General features: G+C 44.6%; 1 protein-coding gene across 1 annotated transcript in view; it reads right to left on the bottom strand.

The window, feature by feature from the left end:
* Positions 1-2,346: 2,346 nt before the first annotated feature.
* Hs3st3a1 (heparan sulfate-glucosamine 3-sulfotransferase 3A1) overlaps positions 2,347-17,655 on the bottom strand; it is a 106,389-nt gene continuing 91,080 nt past the window's right edge. Inside the window, exon 2 of the mRNA XM_051167999.1 lies at positions 2,347-3,432. Within this exon, the coding sequence (XP_051023956.1) occupies positions 2,811-3,432 (622 nt within the window). The 3' untranslated portion in view covers positions 2,347-2,810. The remainder of the gene's footprint in view (positions 3,433-17,655) is intronic.

Genomic DNA, 17,655 nt, shown 5'->3' with positions numbered 1-17,655 from the left:
TCATCTAGGGTAACAGACAAGGATGTTATGAGAGACTCTGCCCACTTCCAGTGGTAAAACTGGGAGTTGGATATTTACAGGTGCATTTGTGTTTAAACCCTCTATCTGGATGCAAGATGGATATTTGAGCCACAATATCATTAAAATCATTTTAAGGTTGAAGAGCCTACAAAAAAAACCAAACAAAACAAAAAACAAAAACAAAAAACAAACAAACAAACAAAGAAAAATAAAAAGAAAATGAGGGTGGGATTAATTCTATTTTCTAGACACTGACGCCCAGATGTTAAAATAAAGTAGATGGGCCTCAGGTCCTGAGTGATACTCTCATATGCCATACCCACGGTCCAGAAACAAGAAGTTCAGCCTGGAGCTGCTGTCCTGAACAACGGTTCAGCCCAAAGAAAGGCACAGGGGTGGTGGTCATGGCTCTATGGAAGACAGCTTGGAGGAAGGAGGGTCCACTTGTTCCACCTAAGATCAAAGCCAATTGTTTGTGTAGCTGAAGGGACAGCATAAAGGGGAGGCAGATTCCAGTCACAGCAGGTGTGAGCTCTCCACTCAAGGCAGAAACATTTTGTCCCCTGGTCTCTCGGTGAAACTGAGAGAATCCCAATCTTGTTACACATTTCCTAGATTCAACCCTCTAGACACCTGTAGGGAATCTTATACGTTTGAAAGTTTGCCTGGAGGACTCTTTTCACTCTTTCCCTAAACAGTGTGGACAAAAACACTCACAGACAAGAGATCCTTCACACTCAGTTCTGTTCTTTTATTGTTTCTTTCCATGGGAAAAGAAAGTTATAGAGTGCATTCTGTTTTTTGTGCAAGCCACTTTTGCATAATGACAGGCGGAGAGAGGGGGGTTCAAGAGGCAGAAGCACAAACAAACAGTTTAAAAGACGCGCAGGGCTTGAAATGCGTCTCTGGTGGCTGCTGGTGATGGCTCACTCATGTAGACTGAAAACAGACTGTGGCGCCGAGCACTTAGCGAGCGCATAGAAGTGTAGGAGACAAGGTGGAAAAAGCGACCTGAGTTTAGGGCTTGATTCCCATAAATGAGATATCAACAAATCAACCTGAAGATGACAAAATATATAGACACTTAAAATGGTGTGTTCACTTCATTTTAACCCCATATTAATCTTCTCAAGAGACTTGTACATCCCTGATAAAACACCCGTGACAAACTACAGCCATCCAGCACAGGGTAAAACAAACTTTAGTTTCTCTTGACTGACAGCAGAGAAAAGCAGGACATTCTTTTAGCATAGTAGAGCATACTAAATTTCAGTAGATAAAGAAAATATTGATGGAATAGCAAATATGTTCTTCTTGGTCTTGAACCTGTGATAAAATGTCACTGACAGAGTAATTATGAATGTTTTACATAATCAGCGCATATGTGCTCCTCGCTAAACTAATTTAATTCCCATTACTGGTAATCTCGTTAATACCCACTCAGAGAGCAAGGAGTACTCTTAATAAACCATTGATTCATTTGAGGCGTTTAGACAGCAGATGGGAGGTGGGAGCAGAGGAGAAGCCACCATCCCATCCACAGGCATGCTTCTTAGAATATTTTCCAAACACTAATTAGTATTAGGTTATAATTCATCTGAGAAGGAGACAGGGAGAGAGTGGGGTGGATAAAGTCACTGAACCATAGACCTCAATCTGTGAAAACTGGGGGAGCTGGGCAGGATTTGTTAACCGAAGTCAAGCATGAGATAACTACAGAGAAAGGGAGATTTTGTTTCTAAAAACAAGGAAAAAGGAATTCTTATTTAGAAATTCTAATTGAAAAAAAGTCCAGTCAACAACCAGTAAGTACTACTCTGGTACACTCTTGGTTGTTACATCTGTCCATCTTCACTCAACAGAATTCCGTCATCTCTCTGGAACTCAAATGGCCACCCATAGGCCAGAATTCCATGTCTCAGCATGCTTCGATCAGCCAAGAGGCAAGATGGGCTCCCCAGAGAACTTGTGTCCCCATCTCCGTGACATCCTTGAATACAGCTATGTGACAAGGCTGAGTGCCATAGGCCAGCCCGGACCTCAGACTGCGGGGAAAAGCCCGCTTGGCCCTTTCCGGGTCACTCTGGAGCTTCTTCTAAAGTTCCAGGTGTCTTATGCCTTCCTGTGGGGGTGGTGGCAGGGGTGGTGGCGGGGGTGGGAATGGGGGTGAGGCTCGGGGTAGGGGTGGGAGTGGTCATAAAATAGAAAAAAAGCGGCAGACAGGAGTTTGTCCAGGCTCGACCATCCAGCTTTAAGATAATTCATTCAACGTCCCTGAGACTCAGTTTCCCTTATCTTTAACAGAGAAAATGGTGGTCCCCATGAACGCACAACAGGCTTGCCGCAGTTGTGTAAGGATCATAACTACAAGCGAAAGCTGCCCTGTGCATACCCAAAGTGTCATTAACTGGGAAGTGACTTGTGAGAAAAGTGGCACAGGAGAAAGATAGAAAAATCAAAGGCCGGGTCCCAATTCTATCAGGTTTCTGTACTTAACAAAAGAGAGGGTTACCATGGGGATTTTCTTAGAACAGTTTAGTATTGGTGCTTATCCTTTATAAACGAGTGCTCAGAACATAAACAAACTGAAGATGTGAGTTGCTTAGATACACGAAATCTCCTTTCCTGCGATGCGCATGTTTGGTGCTGGTTATTATCCATCGGGGACAGGAGAAAAAAAAAATACTGCAACGTATACTTATACACAAATATTAAACTGTCTTTTCTCTAGCGACTGGTACAAAAATATATTATATTTTTATATTTTTTTTCTTTTTAAATTATATCTGCTATCCGTCCCAGCCAAAGTCGCGGCCAGTCATCTGGTAAAACTTGAGGTTGAAGGGCCTGTAAAAGTCACGCAGCTGCCTCAGCACCTCGCGCGCAATGGCGGGGTGCGCGCGCCCCTTGGTCTTGCCCAGGCAGTGTGGCTTGCCGCTGCCCTCCGCCTTCTTGAGGCACGGGAAGCCCTTGGTCTGATTAAAGTAGAAGTGCTTGTCAGTGATGATGCGCTTGAGGCCCAGGAAATCCTGCACGCGGCGCAGCTCACCTGCTGGGTCGCTGACCAGCCGCTCCCCGCTCACAAAGAGCATCTGGCTGAGAGGGAAATGGCGCAGCCAGGGCTCCAGGTGCTTGGCATACAGGCCAATCTGGATGGCGCTCCACGACGTGTCTATGAGGCCCGCGCTGCGGTTGCGGAACGTCAGGCTCTCGAAGCTAGGAATATCCGGCCGCTTTGACAACGTTTGAGTGTAGTCCGAGATGGCCCTGGTCACAGGGTCGCGCACCACCACGATGAGCTTGGTGTCCTTGGACATGGCTGAGATGCGTGCGGGTGCCTCCCTGGTCACGAAGTAGCTGGGCGTCTTCTCCATGGTGATCTGTCCCTCCAGGGATCTGGGCATCAGGTCCCTGCGGGAAGCAAGAAGACATGTTAGAATCTAGAGAGTGGACCCAGTCCTCTTCTGGACTCCAATAGCTGAAGAAGCACCCAATCTGGGTTCAGACTTCCCCTGTGGGTTGCAGTTCCAGCTGCCTGACTTCCTGAATTCCTTGAACATGGGCCTCAGAACAATCTTATTGGCCCATGTCATGTAGTTTTTGTGTCAACTAATTAATACACCTCAAGCGCCCAAAAACATCCCCAACATAGAACAAAGGCTCTGTTACTATTTCTCATCTACAATACGTGACATAGGTGTGTTCTAAAGGTGAATTATACTGTCACAAACACAATTATAGTGCTATCAAATGGCATTAAAATACCCACTGCCATCCTGTCTGTGCCTGTCCCAAGTCCTAGAGTGGCTTTGCCTTCCATACAAAAGCTAATAATTTCTCTCAAAAAGGATTTCCTTATTAACAAATGAATCCTTTATAAGGATTTATTTTACTTTTTAATTATGAGTCTCAGTGTGGGTTTGCACACATGAGTGCAGGTGCTTCTGGTGACCAGAAGAGGGCATTGTTTCTCCTGGAGCTATAGTTGAAGATAGCTGTGAGCCTCCTGAGCTGGAAGCTGAACTCTGGTCCTTTGAAACAGCAGCTAGTGCTCTGAATCACTTAGTCATCTTCTCAGCTCCTCCTTTCAAGCACAATATCAAAATGTACAATTGTCCTCCCCTACCAATGATTTACTTCTGCTTAGTTCCAGATACCTAATTCCAATGACAGTTCAAAACCATTGCACAGAAATTTGAGGAATAAACAATCCATAACTTTTAAATTGCATGCCGTTCCAAGTAGCATCTTAACCTTCCCCCCAACACGTGCGCGCGTGCGCGCGCGCGCGCGCACACACACACACACACACACACACACACACACACACAGTACTGCTCTGTCTGTCCAGGACACCCGTCATTTCTTTGTCCACTACATCCATGTTGTATACACTTCTTGCCCATTAGTCGTTTAGGGGCTAACTTAGCCATCAAATTAGCTGTCACATTATCAAAGTTCCTGTGCAATGGACGCCCCAAGGGGAAAGGGCAGTGATAGGCACCAAGGCACGGAACATAGGAGCACACATTAATACTGCAGCTGTAGGCAAAGGTACAGGACATGTAGAGAGAACAACGGTAGCACCTGGGTCTGGAATTAACCTGGATTTCGGACCCCCTTACTGGGGCTCTTGGGTGGGTGGGTGGGTGGGTGGGGGCAATAAGGCCTCAAGAGTACAGAGGAAATGAATTTTATATAACACAAAATATTTATCTGCACAACTCTTGTATGTAATGATTAGACAAGACCCGATTATCACGTTCTGAATGCCTTCATTTCTTTTCTATTCCTCTGGAGTTTGATGGGAGTCACCCCCATCCAGGCTGATAATGTATGTGCTGGGGGCAGAAACAAACAGTAGTGTGATCTCCGAGTGCTTTCCTCTTTCCTGATGGACGCAGCTGGGCTCTAACATTCTGCCTTGTGCTGATTTGGGGCAATTGTAATTCTTCCAAACCCCATCCATTACATACTCCCAGCCTTACGCCCATTCCCCACCAGTTTGTGCGTTCCGCCTTTCTTTATTCCCTCTTGGTTAGACCCTCTGTTTCTAATCCACTGACTTGCATTTCAACTCTTTAAAAATGCCCCCACCCTCTTTAAGCTGTGCATTGTGGGTTCCTTCCAATGAGTTTAGTTGCATGCTCTTTTACTCCCAATCTGTCTTCTCAAGTCATAAAGGCACTTTATTTTCAAGAGCCACTCTTCAAGTGGGGACCTGATCACCCATGGCTGTATTTATTTTTAATTTTAACAGTTGTTTTACTTCCATAATTTTGTAGTATATATTTTGCATCTGTACGAAAAGGATCCACGTTGTGTTGGGTGCTTCTTTTACTCCCTCCCATTTACAGTTTGCTGAGTATATATTTAGTGGGAAGTGTCAAATGTAAAAGATGAAAACGTGTCAAGTGAATCTCAGGCACCTCATATCTCCTCCAAAAACGCATGACAATGGCCAATTTCATTTATGAGTCCCCGCCTCTACCCTGTCCCCATCTATTCCCTAACCGTGCCAACTGGATTGCTTTAAAGCCAATTGGCAGACATCCTCTCAATTACTTTGCAAGTATTTGTGTCCCCAAGTGGCTTATTTCTGGCACACACTCCTCAGCCTTTGTGGTGTGGCTAGTGCTAACAATGCCTCAGCATATATGGCGGTGGAGCTTTCCTCCTACTTTGTCACTTTAGATGTTTTCATGAAGTGACTTGACTCTTCTTTGAGGGAAGAATGCTAGCTGTATGCTTGACTCTTATTTTTAAATTTAAAAGAATTTTGCAATTTATTTTTATAAAATGCATATCACATTGTCTCTTAAGTATACTTTAGGATCTGGATGGAGGGGAGTGAGCACAGCTCAGAATGAGTGCAACTTAACTGAGATGCCCACTGTTCTTCCTCACCTGTGCATGCCAGGCTCTCTGAGGAGTCAGCTAGACCAAGCTACTTCTGGAACATAAGATGCTCTTGTGCAAGATAAGCTGGGAAGCCTGGCCAGAGATGCTTGGAATTTCCCAGTAAAAGAAATTTGATCAAACGCATGGAAAAAATGTTGAGCTTTAAGCAAACACTGAGGTAAGGGGCACATGCTGACTTGGAAACACGGAAGTGGATTTCTGCTTCCTTGTCTGTGACCTCTGAGTTATAACTACTTTAAATCACATTTTGCCCTGAATCTGAAGAGAGAGTAGACTGCTCTCAGGAGTTTCTGGCTGGCCTGTCTCTGGGAGCAAAATGATCCCTAGGAAACTTTCTCAGATTTCTACAGATTGTGCTTGGCCAAAACAAATGCTACTAAGCCTCAGAAAAAGAATCCATATTTTAGAAAGCCTACCCCAAATGAGTGCTTGAAAAGAGACAGCCCAAACCAGACTTTCCAAGGAAGTCACCCTCGTCTGCTCCTGTCACTCATAGGAAGGGGAAATCTGATTGGTTAGAGTGGGAGTGGAGAACTGCCACAAGATGGACAGCAATCCAAGATCAAGTGTGCTGGAGGCTGATTGCACAGCGTGTATGTAATTAATATTCCTGAACCCAAGGACCTGGAGACAGTAAACTTTATGCAAAGCATGGGTTACAGCAAGTTTTTTTAAGTACCCAAGAAGGAAAAAAGGATGGATCTAGATAGATTATGTCATTCATCTTAAGGAGAATGAAGTGATAGAGCTAAGTACTCAAAGGGGCTGTGGTTTTATTTTCATCTAGCTAGACCAAAGGGAAACAAAATAATTTTTGACAGTTCATCGAGCTGATCTGAAATCAGAAAATGGGGTTTACGGCTTATCCCTTCTAACTGCTGATGGGGTGATAGGAGGGCAAGCTGTGACTTAACTTACCTAAATTCAGTTTATTCATCTCAACAGGCAAAGCAAATGCCTCAGGAATCTGGCCTGTAAAGGACTGCCAGAGTGACTTTGCTGAAAAGAACATACCAAGCATTGCTCTGAAGGGAGGGATGACCAGTGACCTCATTCCCAATCACAGGAGGACCTCTCAGCCCAGAGAACAGAACTCCAGAGAAAACCAGGCATGCTTTCTCTGCCATGACCCGAGGGTATCCAGCATCAGTCCACTGGGTACACAGACATTAAGGATGCTAGCTTGGATGTCAGAGCTGGTCACTGCCTCTGGAGAGACAGACTGACTGGTTGTATTGGGAGAGGTGAACACACACCTCCCACAAGGGGCCATCAGACCAGAAGGAACTGTTCATCAGAGCTTGTGTCTGCTGTGGACATCATGCCACCCTCACTTTTGAGTTGATCTATCACCGGATCATCTCTGTGGACTAAGGTTGTTCCTATAACTGTCTGTGGAGGAAAATGTTAAAGCCAAACAGATGCCAGGACAGACAGGCTAAGCAGATTGTTTTTTTCCCAAAGCCAATGGCCAAGACCATCATTGATGGCGGGAGTGCTAGAGTGACCTGGAGGTCTTTTCCTCTCCACACTGAGAAGAAGACACACCTACTGTAGTGCTGGGCCTCATGGAATGGAACGTGTAAGAGTCAGGAGGACCCCTCAGATTAGGTAGCCAATGCTTCACTATTGTCTGCATACAGACATCTCTGTTACTGGGAGAATCATCTAGAAAGAGCGGCCCAGGCCACTCAGCAGCTACGTTCAATATGTATCTAATAGGAACAAAAGGACCTGTGTGCTCAGTCATTCTTGTCAATTTGGGCCCTTTCTTATGGATTCCCACCGTCCTCACACTGTCTTCTTAATTCTCGCCTTACCAGTGTAACTGCTACCAGTCATTCTCTGGAAATAGTTTCAAATAAATGAATGGATGGATGGATGAATGGATAAATATTTCTTTTCTACTTTTGGGGGGAGTTTTTTTAGACAGGGTTTCTCTGTGTAGCCTTGGCTGTCCTACATTCATTTTGTAGACTAGGCTGGCCTTGAACTCACAGCAATCTGCCTGTCTCTGACTCCCGAGTGCTGGGATTAAAGGTGTGTGCCACCACGCCCGGCTCCCTACTTGTTTTTAATAAATTGTATTTAATTGCTCTTGATTGATCACCTCTTGCTATACATAAAAAGCAACTCCATATTGCTTATAGATATAAGCAAGATGGAAATTTACAAGAGTAACTAAATGATTCTGAATGAAAAAAAGTATTTAGAATGTATTGAAAAATTAAATTAATAAAATGACTAGTTGGAGTAAATGAAAAGTAAATACATTCCTGAAACAATGCTATCAAGTGAGTGAAGAGGCAAAGCCCAGAGTGAGAGAAAATGTTTACAAAATGTCAAAAGCCATGGCTGCAATATATAAAGAACTCCTACAAGTCAATAAGTTAAATAAATAAACAATTAATAAACAGAATGAAAGAGAAATGAGTCAAAATCCTTGACTAACCATGTCATACAAAACAGTATTCAGATGTTCAACTAATTCTTGAGAAGTCCTTAGGAATAATTACTCATCAAGGAACCGAGAATTAAAAACCCAGCGTCAATACCATTACATGACTCATCCACTCATACAAATGGGAAACACTCAATAGAGCTTTCCAAGTGTGGGCGAGGATGTGCAGCTCCTGGCACCTCACCAATGGACAGCAAGCTGACACAGTGACTCCAAAGCTGGTTGGCACCATTTACAAGAGCTGAACACAGGTCCCCAGCAGCTAGTGATATTGCACAGCTGTTCGTCCATGTTCAGACGACCAAATGATCACCAAAAACCAGTATATACACCCAACACAGAACAATCAGAATGGAGATGGCGTCACCTCTGCCAGTCATACCTGCCAGTCAGTGAGTCTCACAAGCAGTGCTAATAACACATCCAGCCCTGGCAATGCATCTGCTGTATGTCTGCTGTGGTGGGGTAGTTTGAATGAGATGCATCCCATCCCTCCCTCACCCCAGAGTCTCTGGCATTTAAATTCTTGGTCCTCAAAGAGTTGGTGTCCTGGTTGGGAATGGGGACAGCTTAGGAGATGTGGCCTTGGTGGAGACGTATGTTTCTGGAGTGGGTTTTGATTTCAAGTTTGCTCCCTCTGTGTCCTCATGGTTTGAGATGTGAGCTCTCTCGGCTGTTCCTGCCACCAGCCGTGCAGCTCTGCCTCCTCTCTGTGATGGCGATGTACTCCTTCTATCCCCATGGATCTATCAGCCCAAAATAAACCATTTCTATAAATAGCCTTAGTTGTGGTGTTTTATCGCAGCAACAGAAAAGTAGCTGATATAACTTCCTCCATGAGAAGCTGATGATCAGAGCTTGGAGATGGCTCAGTTGGTAAAGTGCTGTACATAAAAGCACGATGCCCTGAGTTCACATCCCCAGAAATGTGGTGTCGGTAATCCTGGCTCTGGGGAGGCAGAGACAAGAGGATCCTCGGGCCCCATTGGCCAGTGAACTCCAAGTTTGGCCAATGAGTGAGAGCGCCTGCCATGAGGTGGAGACGCAAGTTGGAGAAGACAGATGATACCTGACACCAACCTCTGGGCTCTACATGTATGTGCTTGCTCCCCCCCATCATGACTGCATTTGTGCTTACACACACACACACACACACACACACACACACACACACACACACACACCATAAAACAGAAAAGAAGACAAATAAACGAGACACTCCTATGTCCGAGTAGATGTCAAAACAGTTGTTGCCCACAGGGGAATCAGTGTGGGGAAGGAAGAACAAAAGCTTTTAAAGAGATGGAGTGCACCTGTCTGCTCACCCCTCTCACAGTCTATCCACTTTGTGAAAATCTGCAGCGGGGCTGTACGCTCCAGTTTGTGTGGTTTTATGTAGTTAAGTTATAGTTGAATAAATATTTTACTATGCTTATAAAATATAAATGGCCAGTTTCCCATAAGGCTCCAAGAAAGGCGTGTGTTTTGTAAAGCCCAAACAAAACAAAAATCACTTTGGCCAAACCAGGCCCATCTCTGACTTGTAGAAATGTAGACAACAGAGGAAAAGGAGTGAGGCTCACTTATGTAGAATGCGGGGATCCGTGAGCACTTGCCTCTCACCCCAGATAAACGTAAGACCAGGAGCTGCTTAAACTCCGCCCTACATGTGGAGGCCTATTCCCAAAACGAGGGCACAGTAGTGGCCATAGAGAAGATGCTCACATGTATGGCCTGCAGGGGGGTATTCTCTGAAGACAGTTTTGCAAGTGGTAATTGCAAAATGTTCTGGAACTAACATTTTCATTTTATCTTTGCAGGTCTGTGAGATTAAAATGAGCCTATGCTCTTTTCATGTATATTGTAATGAATTAATACTAATATATTATATGATGACACTAACATAATAAAAATGTATGCCAATAATTAATATCGATTAGATGGTAATAGGTGGTCCTTTCTTTGCTTCGGACGTGTTTATTCCTGTTAAATCAGATAAGAAGGCAGCAATGAAAAGGGCATAGAAAAGGAATCCACAAACAAGGACTTAAAACAATAGCTTGGCCCACCACTGGAGAAATCACTGAGGGAACGATCCAGAGCACCATGGAAGACTCAGAAAGGCCTGACTTCTGGGCTGAAATGGATGAGACGAAGGACTTGTCTGCCCACATGAATGGGATGGTCATGTACCCCTAGACCAGAGGCTCTCAATCTGTGGGTTGAGAATTAACCTGTATGTGGGGGAGGGGGTCAAATGACCTTTTCACAAGAGTCACCTAAGACCATCAGGAAACAGATACTTAAATTACTATCCATAAGAGGAGTAAAATTACAGTTATGAAGTAGCAACAAAAATAATTGTATGGCTAGGGCGTCAGCACAACATAATGAACTGTATTAAAGGGTCGCAGCAGTTAGAAGGTTGAGAGGCTTTCAAGATGAGGACACAGTCGGTGACATGGAAGAGAGCAGGTTAGAACAGGACATAAAGTGATGGCGGCTATAGAAAGATCTTCCAGGGTCAACCACCCTTGAGGAGCTTAGTGTCAACAGCGGGAAGAACAGAGGAGGGCGAGAATAAGAGCCATGTTTAGAGCATGGGGGGCGGGGGCATGAGGGTGCTGTAGGTGATTTACATGGGAGTGACATGGATGTTTCCAAAGAGAATTATAAAGCTTTAAAGGAAGAAAACGATGGAGACTTTACAAACTAGCAAGTTGGTGTGTGTATTTGGGGGGTGCGGGGGGAGGGGCGGGTAGTGGTGGTAATCCTTTTCCCACCATAAATAGAAACCCACGTGCAGTTTTCTGTTAGTGGAGTTTGAATTACTTGTTAAAAAAAAAAAAAAAAGTGGTTATTTCTTCCCAAGAACCCAGAAGGAGACACAGTATTGGTGCTGTTCTGAAATATGGCTGCTTCACAGCTTCATAGGGAACTCAGAGCTGAAGAAAACAATATATATATTTCAGCCACTTTCTGCTAATAAACTGTGTGACTTTAGGGCAAATCACTGTAGTCCTTTGGGCCATCGTTCCTTCATCACCAAAACATGATTGTCCCACGTATAGTTTGGGACACATATTTGTCTAATGTAGTGCTCTGAAGAGGGGCAACATCAAGATCGGGAAGGCTAGATGTAAGTGCACAACTGCGTTTGACAGAGGCAAGTGTGTGACAGAAGAGGCGCGCATCTGTCCCGTGCTTCCTCAAAGTAAGATAGCAGAGCTACAAGATGGAGTCCAGAGACCAGGCTGCGTTAAAAGCAACAGGTCCAGGTCAGCCAGGCAGTTCAGGCCTTGGGAAGAGGTTGATAGGAAAGAGGATGGTGGACACTTATGAAGCATTTGCCACAGACCAAGGCAGACACATCATCCCCCTGGTCCCAACCACCGGAGCAGATAAGAATTTGAATTTTAGCTTCAGAAGGCAAAGGGATAACACAGTTAGCTCAGCAATAGCTGGTGACTAACAGGGACAGAATAAAATACCAGGTCTTTCTCCTGTTAGCATGTTCTTTCAATCCTTCCAAATACCCAGGTAGCATCAGGGTGACTCTATAAGCACCACAGGCCATCTTGGACACTGTGACTAACTAAATGCTTAATCATTAAATGTATTCCTTCCCACCCCCACCCCCACCCCCCGTTCATCTTGGCACGTAAATTGCCCATCCCCAAATCTTGCAACAGGAAGTAGATTGTTATCCTGTTTTCCAACAGCTATCTTCTAGGAGGGACGCATAGCTATAAGGGGAAGTCCAGGGTTGCAACGCAAGGGCGACTTACCTTGAGGGATCGATAAATCTGGCCGATTTGCATGTGCATGCTGTCAGCCTGTCTCGTGTGTCTGTTTCTGCAAGGCCCCAGCCACAGAGCATGCCAGGAAGGACTTTTTCTCTGGATGGCCAATGTCTGCAGGTAGTCCCTGGAGATCCCTAACCGTGTGTGTCTGAGAAGGGAGGAAACCACACTGAATCGGGAGCTGTCAGCTTGCTGTCTCTGGGGCCAAGGCTCACTCATGTTAATATTTCTTTTCCTGCTGTTGTGCTGTGAGAGCCTTCTCAAACCGTGACTTGTAAGCCTGGAGGGGGAACTCCCTTCTGCTGATGTTTAGATTGGCTTCTGAGAGAGAGGAAGAGACTGATGTTATAACCCAGCTCCCACACTAAGCACACTTGTACGGGCCATTCTAATAAGCATACCATCAGCGAGAGACATTCGGTGTTAAATTGAGAGTCTGGGATCCTTTCCGGTGCTGTGGACAGTCAATGCCTTCCAAGACTCTAAGTGATCAAAGGACAGAAGGGAATAGAAGCGATTTGGACTATCCCAGGATGCATGATTCACCATGCACCAGTTTATTTTAAGAACAAAACTCCAGGGGAGTCCAGAAAGTTAAGGATTCTTGATTGCACATTTGGAGAAACTTGGGAAAGGGAGAATGTATATCTGTAGTCATCAAACACCAAAGAGCCACCTTGAAAGAGGAGAACAAGAGGTATCTCTTAAAGGGTGGCCATGCCTGTGGATGCTGAGAGTCTCCCTAATACCCTCCGTCATCCTACCACTCACTGATGATCAAAATAGTGGTTCTCAACCTGTGGGCACAGGGGCCACATATCCTTCATGTCAGATATGTACACTATGATTCATAACAGTAGCAAAATTATAATTAGGAAGTAGCACCAAAATAATTTTATGGTTGGATGTCACCACAACATGAGGAACTGTTGCAGCGTTAGGAAGGTTGAGAAGCACTGCTCGAAATCTACACCAGATTCTCACAAGTTTCATGGTCCTTCTCTGAACCTAATTCTCCTTCACTGGGGAGCTGACGTAGCCATAAGCATAAGATGACATGTCCATCTCTGTGTATGTAGTCCCAGATGCTGCACTGGGGTGGTGTCTGACTCATGGGAACCAAGTGTCCTCCTGTCCATCTGTAAAACAACCAGAAGCTAAGAAACCAAGGGGAGGGGTAGGGATATGTCACCACTCCTCCACAGAGGGCTGAGGCTATGTCTGAGGCCAAGAGGTCCCTTACGCTGCTCTACCCCACCTGCACTCTTGCTCCATGTTGCTGCCTCCCACCCTAGCAAGGAGCCACATGGACAAACACTAGCAGGTGTGTTAGAATTTGCGTATGAAGACTCTCACAGGCATAAACAAACAACACAGTTAGGCAACCAATGGGGAAGAGAGTGGAGAATGTTAGGCTTAGACCTCATTTAGTATAAGTGCCCAAAGTGAAAGTTTAAAAGAAAAAAAAAAAAAACACTTTACATTCTTCTAAGTTTTATTTCACCTGAAGTACACAATGATGTGACGCTCAGAAGTACAAAGATTCTAGAAAATTTACACCCACCCTCGTCTTTAGAAAGAAACTTGCACGTACATTTTAGCCAAACAACTGAACAAGTAAAGTTAAAAGTTCTTGAGTGAGTCTGTGTATTTCTTGAATGAAGTCTGTGTATTAAAATAATAATAATAATAATAAAGGTAGGAACATCTAAAATCAGAACAGAATAAACGTCTTACGAAACCGCATTTAATGTAGTTAGAATGGCAGTAAGTAGCAGAAATAAAACAGAACCACATTACGTGGTCTCTGGAACCAAAGCTGGAAATTCACAACCTGGAGCAGTGTTCATGTTTATGAGCAGCCAACAGACAGACAGACAGACAGACAGACAAGCTAAGAGATTATAGATAGATAGCAGAGATCCAGACACAGAAGAAAAGGAGGCAAATCTTCCAAAAGACAGGAACTCCCTACTGCTGTCTCCTGAGAAGCTCCATATAATTGTAGAAGGGTCATGGGTGAGAAATCCCCTAAGCCCCCAGAGGCCCCTGTCACACTCAGTTCTACAGTTTCCATGGCGCAAAGCTGGCTGAGATCCTGTGTCTCTTGACCCTTAGTCCACGACTCTGTCTTACTTCATTTTGCCTTAATTTATAATACACTGTGGCCAGAGCATGGCCACTCTGAAGGTTCCTGATGAGAAAATTTGTCACTAGGTGCCACAAGCATATGCCAAGACAAGATGGCTACAGATAAGACACTGTCTAACCATGGAGGCTAAGTCCCTGATCAGCTTGGAACCAGAAAGATCCTGCTAAACACGGGTCTTCCTCCTCAAAGGTAGCTAGATCCTGCTCTCTTCAGCTTACCTGAAGCTTTGAATCAACTGCTTATAAGAGGGAAGTGGGATTTTTCAAGAAAGCATGGAGACCGTGAGCCGAAGGCAAGGGAGCGCTTGGCTCCTCTGCGGCTGCCTCAGCAAGTCCCCCCATCGCAACTCCTCCTGGCTCTTGACAGGAGTCTCATAAGTGATGGGCTTGAGACCTCTCGTGCCGCTGTGTGACTGTGGGCAGGGGCGTCAGCAAGGCGGCTCATCAGCCTAGAGTTATCAGGCCTGGGCACGTGTGCAGCTGGAGATAAGAGAGACTGAATGTCCCTGGCTTGGTAACAACGCAAAGCCTGTAGTGGAGAGAAAGCCGTGAGGACAGGAGCAGAGTAAGTCCAAGACTGCACAGAGTCTCTGTGCTCCATTTCTGCATTGGGGGGCTTTGAGTTCCTCCTTCCTTCCCTTCCACTCACCCACTTTTTAATTTTTTTTAATTCTCCCTGTGACTTAGTTCTAGCCACAATGTAGGGATGGAATCAAAGGCCCCCTTAAGTCTGAGACAGGAAAGGAGTTCCAGGCTACAATGCTGGCAGCAGCTGGAGTTCCAGGGTTCCCTGGATGTTCTTTCTAAAACTTATTTTCAGCATCCTGGGTGGTGTCTCTCAGTTTTCCTCGAATTTTAAGCAACAGAAAATAATAAAAAATGTAATAACCGAAACAATATCGAAAACAATGCCAAGCATTTGTCATAGCCTCACTCTACAACATGGTAAAGTTCTAGCATAATGACGTCATGGCATGAGGGTGCCACCAAACCTCAGGAATGCAAGGAGTGGCGTCCATCTGCACATCAGCACGGATGGGTCTCTTGCCATTGGGAAGGGGTAAAGGCATCTATGGAAAGGGACAGAGACAGAGGGTTCTGGCATTCACTCCACAGTTCAGAAAGGCTTGTGAATCGCGCGCGCGCGCGCACGCGCGCGCACACACACACACACACACACACACACACAGAGGCTTACAATAGAAGCCATCACACCATTAAGTGCAGTGCAGCCCAGTCCTAAGCATGCTGTCTTATAACTACTATGATTCCGGCTCTGGGGAATTGCTTCTCCTGTTTCCTTAATTTTTTAAAATAATATTCTTGCATGCTAAGAACATGCACAGGTTGCACTGCTGCCAACACTGGAGATGAGCGAAAGTGCCTCTAAAGGATTTGAGTATGACAAGAAGTCAGTTAAGAGAAAGGACAAACTAAGCACCAAGCAAAGGCTTCCCTGTTAGTTAACAGGAAGTGAGCTCCTCCTGGGAAGTACCACTTCCTGGTACTGCCAGATGTGTGTCTGTTGCCTCTCCCCACCCAGTCCATAGCCGAAGGAGCTTAAGCTCCCTGTGAACTCAGAGCAGTCACACATGAAGACAGAAGCACACTTCTCACAGAGCCAGTATGCTGCTCGGAACAGGTTGACCAGGGAAACAAAGTTCTCAGGACATGGACTCTAGCTGGATCTTAGAACGCATTAAGCAAAAAATGTTTGATTAAACTACACATGCTCTTTTAAATTAAGGAGCCCATTTAAATAAGTTGCATTTCAAAGTTTTGCATAGATTTAATGTGCTTTAGATGGTCCTGTATTGTCATCTGACATATGCCCAACTGAGCTCTTTCGGTGGCTTTCATTTTCTGGCAGACAGCTTTTAGAGACACAAGAAAATTACTGGATTTCTTAAAGTCTTACATTCAGCCTTAATTTACATTTTTATCAGAGTGCATTATAATTTCCGCATTTCAGAAATTCTTTATATCTATGATCGCCAAACTAAATTCCGTACTCCAAACCAACATATTTTTCTTTTACTTTCTGATTGTATCTGTGTACAACCCTAATAACAGGCATCCCCTAGTGCCAGGGGCGGAGAGAGGGAGGAGGGAGTGCTGAGTTCCTACTCAGTGGCTCTGGGGCTTCCTTCTGAGCCCACGAAGATGTCTGGTATCAGGTAATCAGGTAATACTGGGAGTAAACCTTTTTTTTCTTCTTAAATCCACAAACTTTTGTGGAAGCAGCCAAACCCATCTGCTTACACATTGTCTACACAGCTTTTTTAAATGCAAGTTTAAACAGGGGAGGGACAAAAAGCATATGGTACACAGGTCTAAAACGTTTACTATCTGGATCTTTTCAGAAAACATTTCTCAGTCTGTGATTGAGATCATCACTGTCAATAGAATAAAATTAATATGAGGAATATTGATTGCAACATAATTAGTATTTACTGAAGTTAACGGTTGAAAAATAAATCTTACTGTGTGCGTGTCATAGGTCATGATTTGTGTATATCTTATTTTATGGCTCATCCAAACACTGCTGGCCCATCCACAGAAAATCCCAGATGAGCAATAATAATTAAATTGAGTCATCTTTGGTGTTTTGCCAACTTTCAGACATGTGAAAACAATAGGTTTAGGCTAATTTTTTTTTCTGTTTCATTGTTACCAAGGAATATTTGTCAAAGGAAGGGAAATAGCACATTTCATCTAACAGTGTCCTAGCTTGATTTATAGCTTTTTAAATGTTTAGACATGTGGTATGTGAGCCGTCAGCGGTACCCTGGTCCAGGGACCTGGAGATGTGAAAGGGTGGGCCCAAAAGACCATGCAGAGGACCCTGGGAAGTCATTAGGAAGAAAAACGAGGCAGACAGACAGGACCCTTGGTGCCGAATAAACATTAGGACTGTCAGGAACAGACCCTGCAGACGGAGCCCTTCATGTGTGTGAAGTTCCTCTACCACAGCAGAGGCGTGCCCGACGCTTAGTGTCTGTGTGCAGGACCCAGGTCCTTCCTTCAGCACAGGGCCAAAGCCTTGTAGGCATTTGGCTGAGGACAAGGGAATGAAATGACTTTTCAAATGGCCTTTAACTTTTCCCCTCAATTTTATTGACTTTTCGAAACCGTATACATGCAGACGACGCACTGTGAACATGTCTGCCTCCCATTCCCCTCTCCCACTTCTGGAGACTCCTGTTTCCTCCCAATTAGATGACCTCCTACTTCCATGTTTTAATTATTTTTTCCTTTTTAAAGAATTTTACATGTAAGTTTGCTCCCTCAGCATGT

Source organism: Acomys russatus, chromosome 25 (genome assembly GCF_903995435.1).
Source record: "Acomys russatus chromosome 25, mAcoRus1.1, whole genome shotgun sequence".
NCBI classification, from domain to species: Eukaryota; Metazoa; Chordata; class Mammalia; order Rodentia; family Muridae; genus Acomys; species Acomys russatus.
Note: the sequence above shows the minus strand (reverse complement) of the source record. Positions and strands in the feature narration are given on the sequence as shown.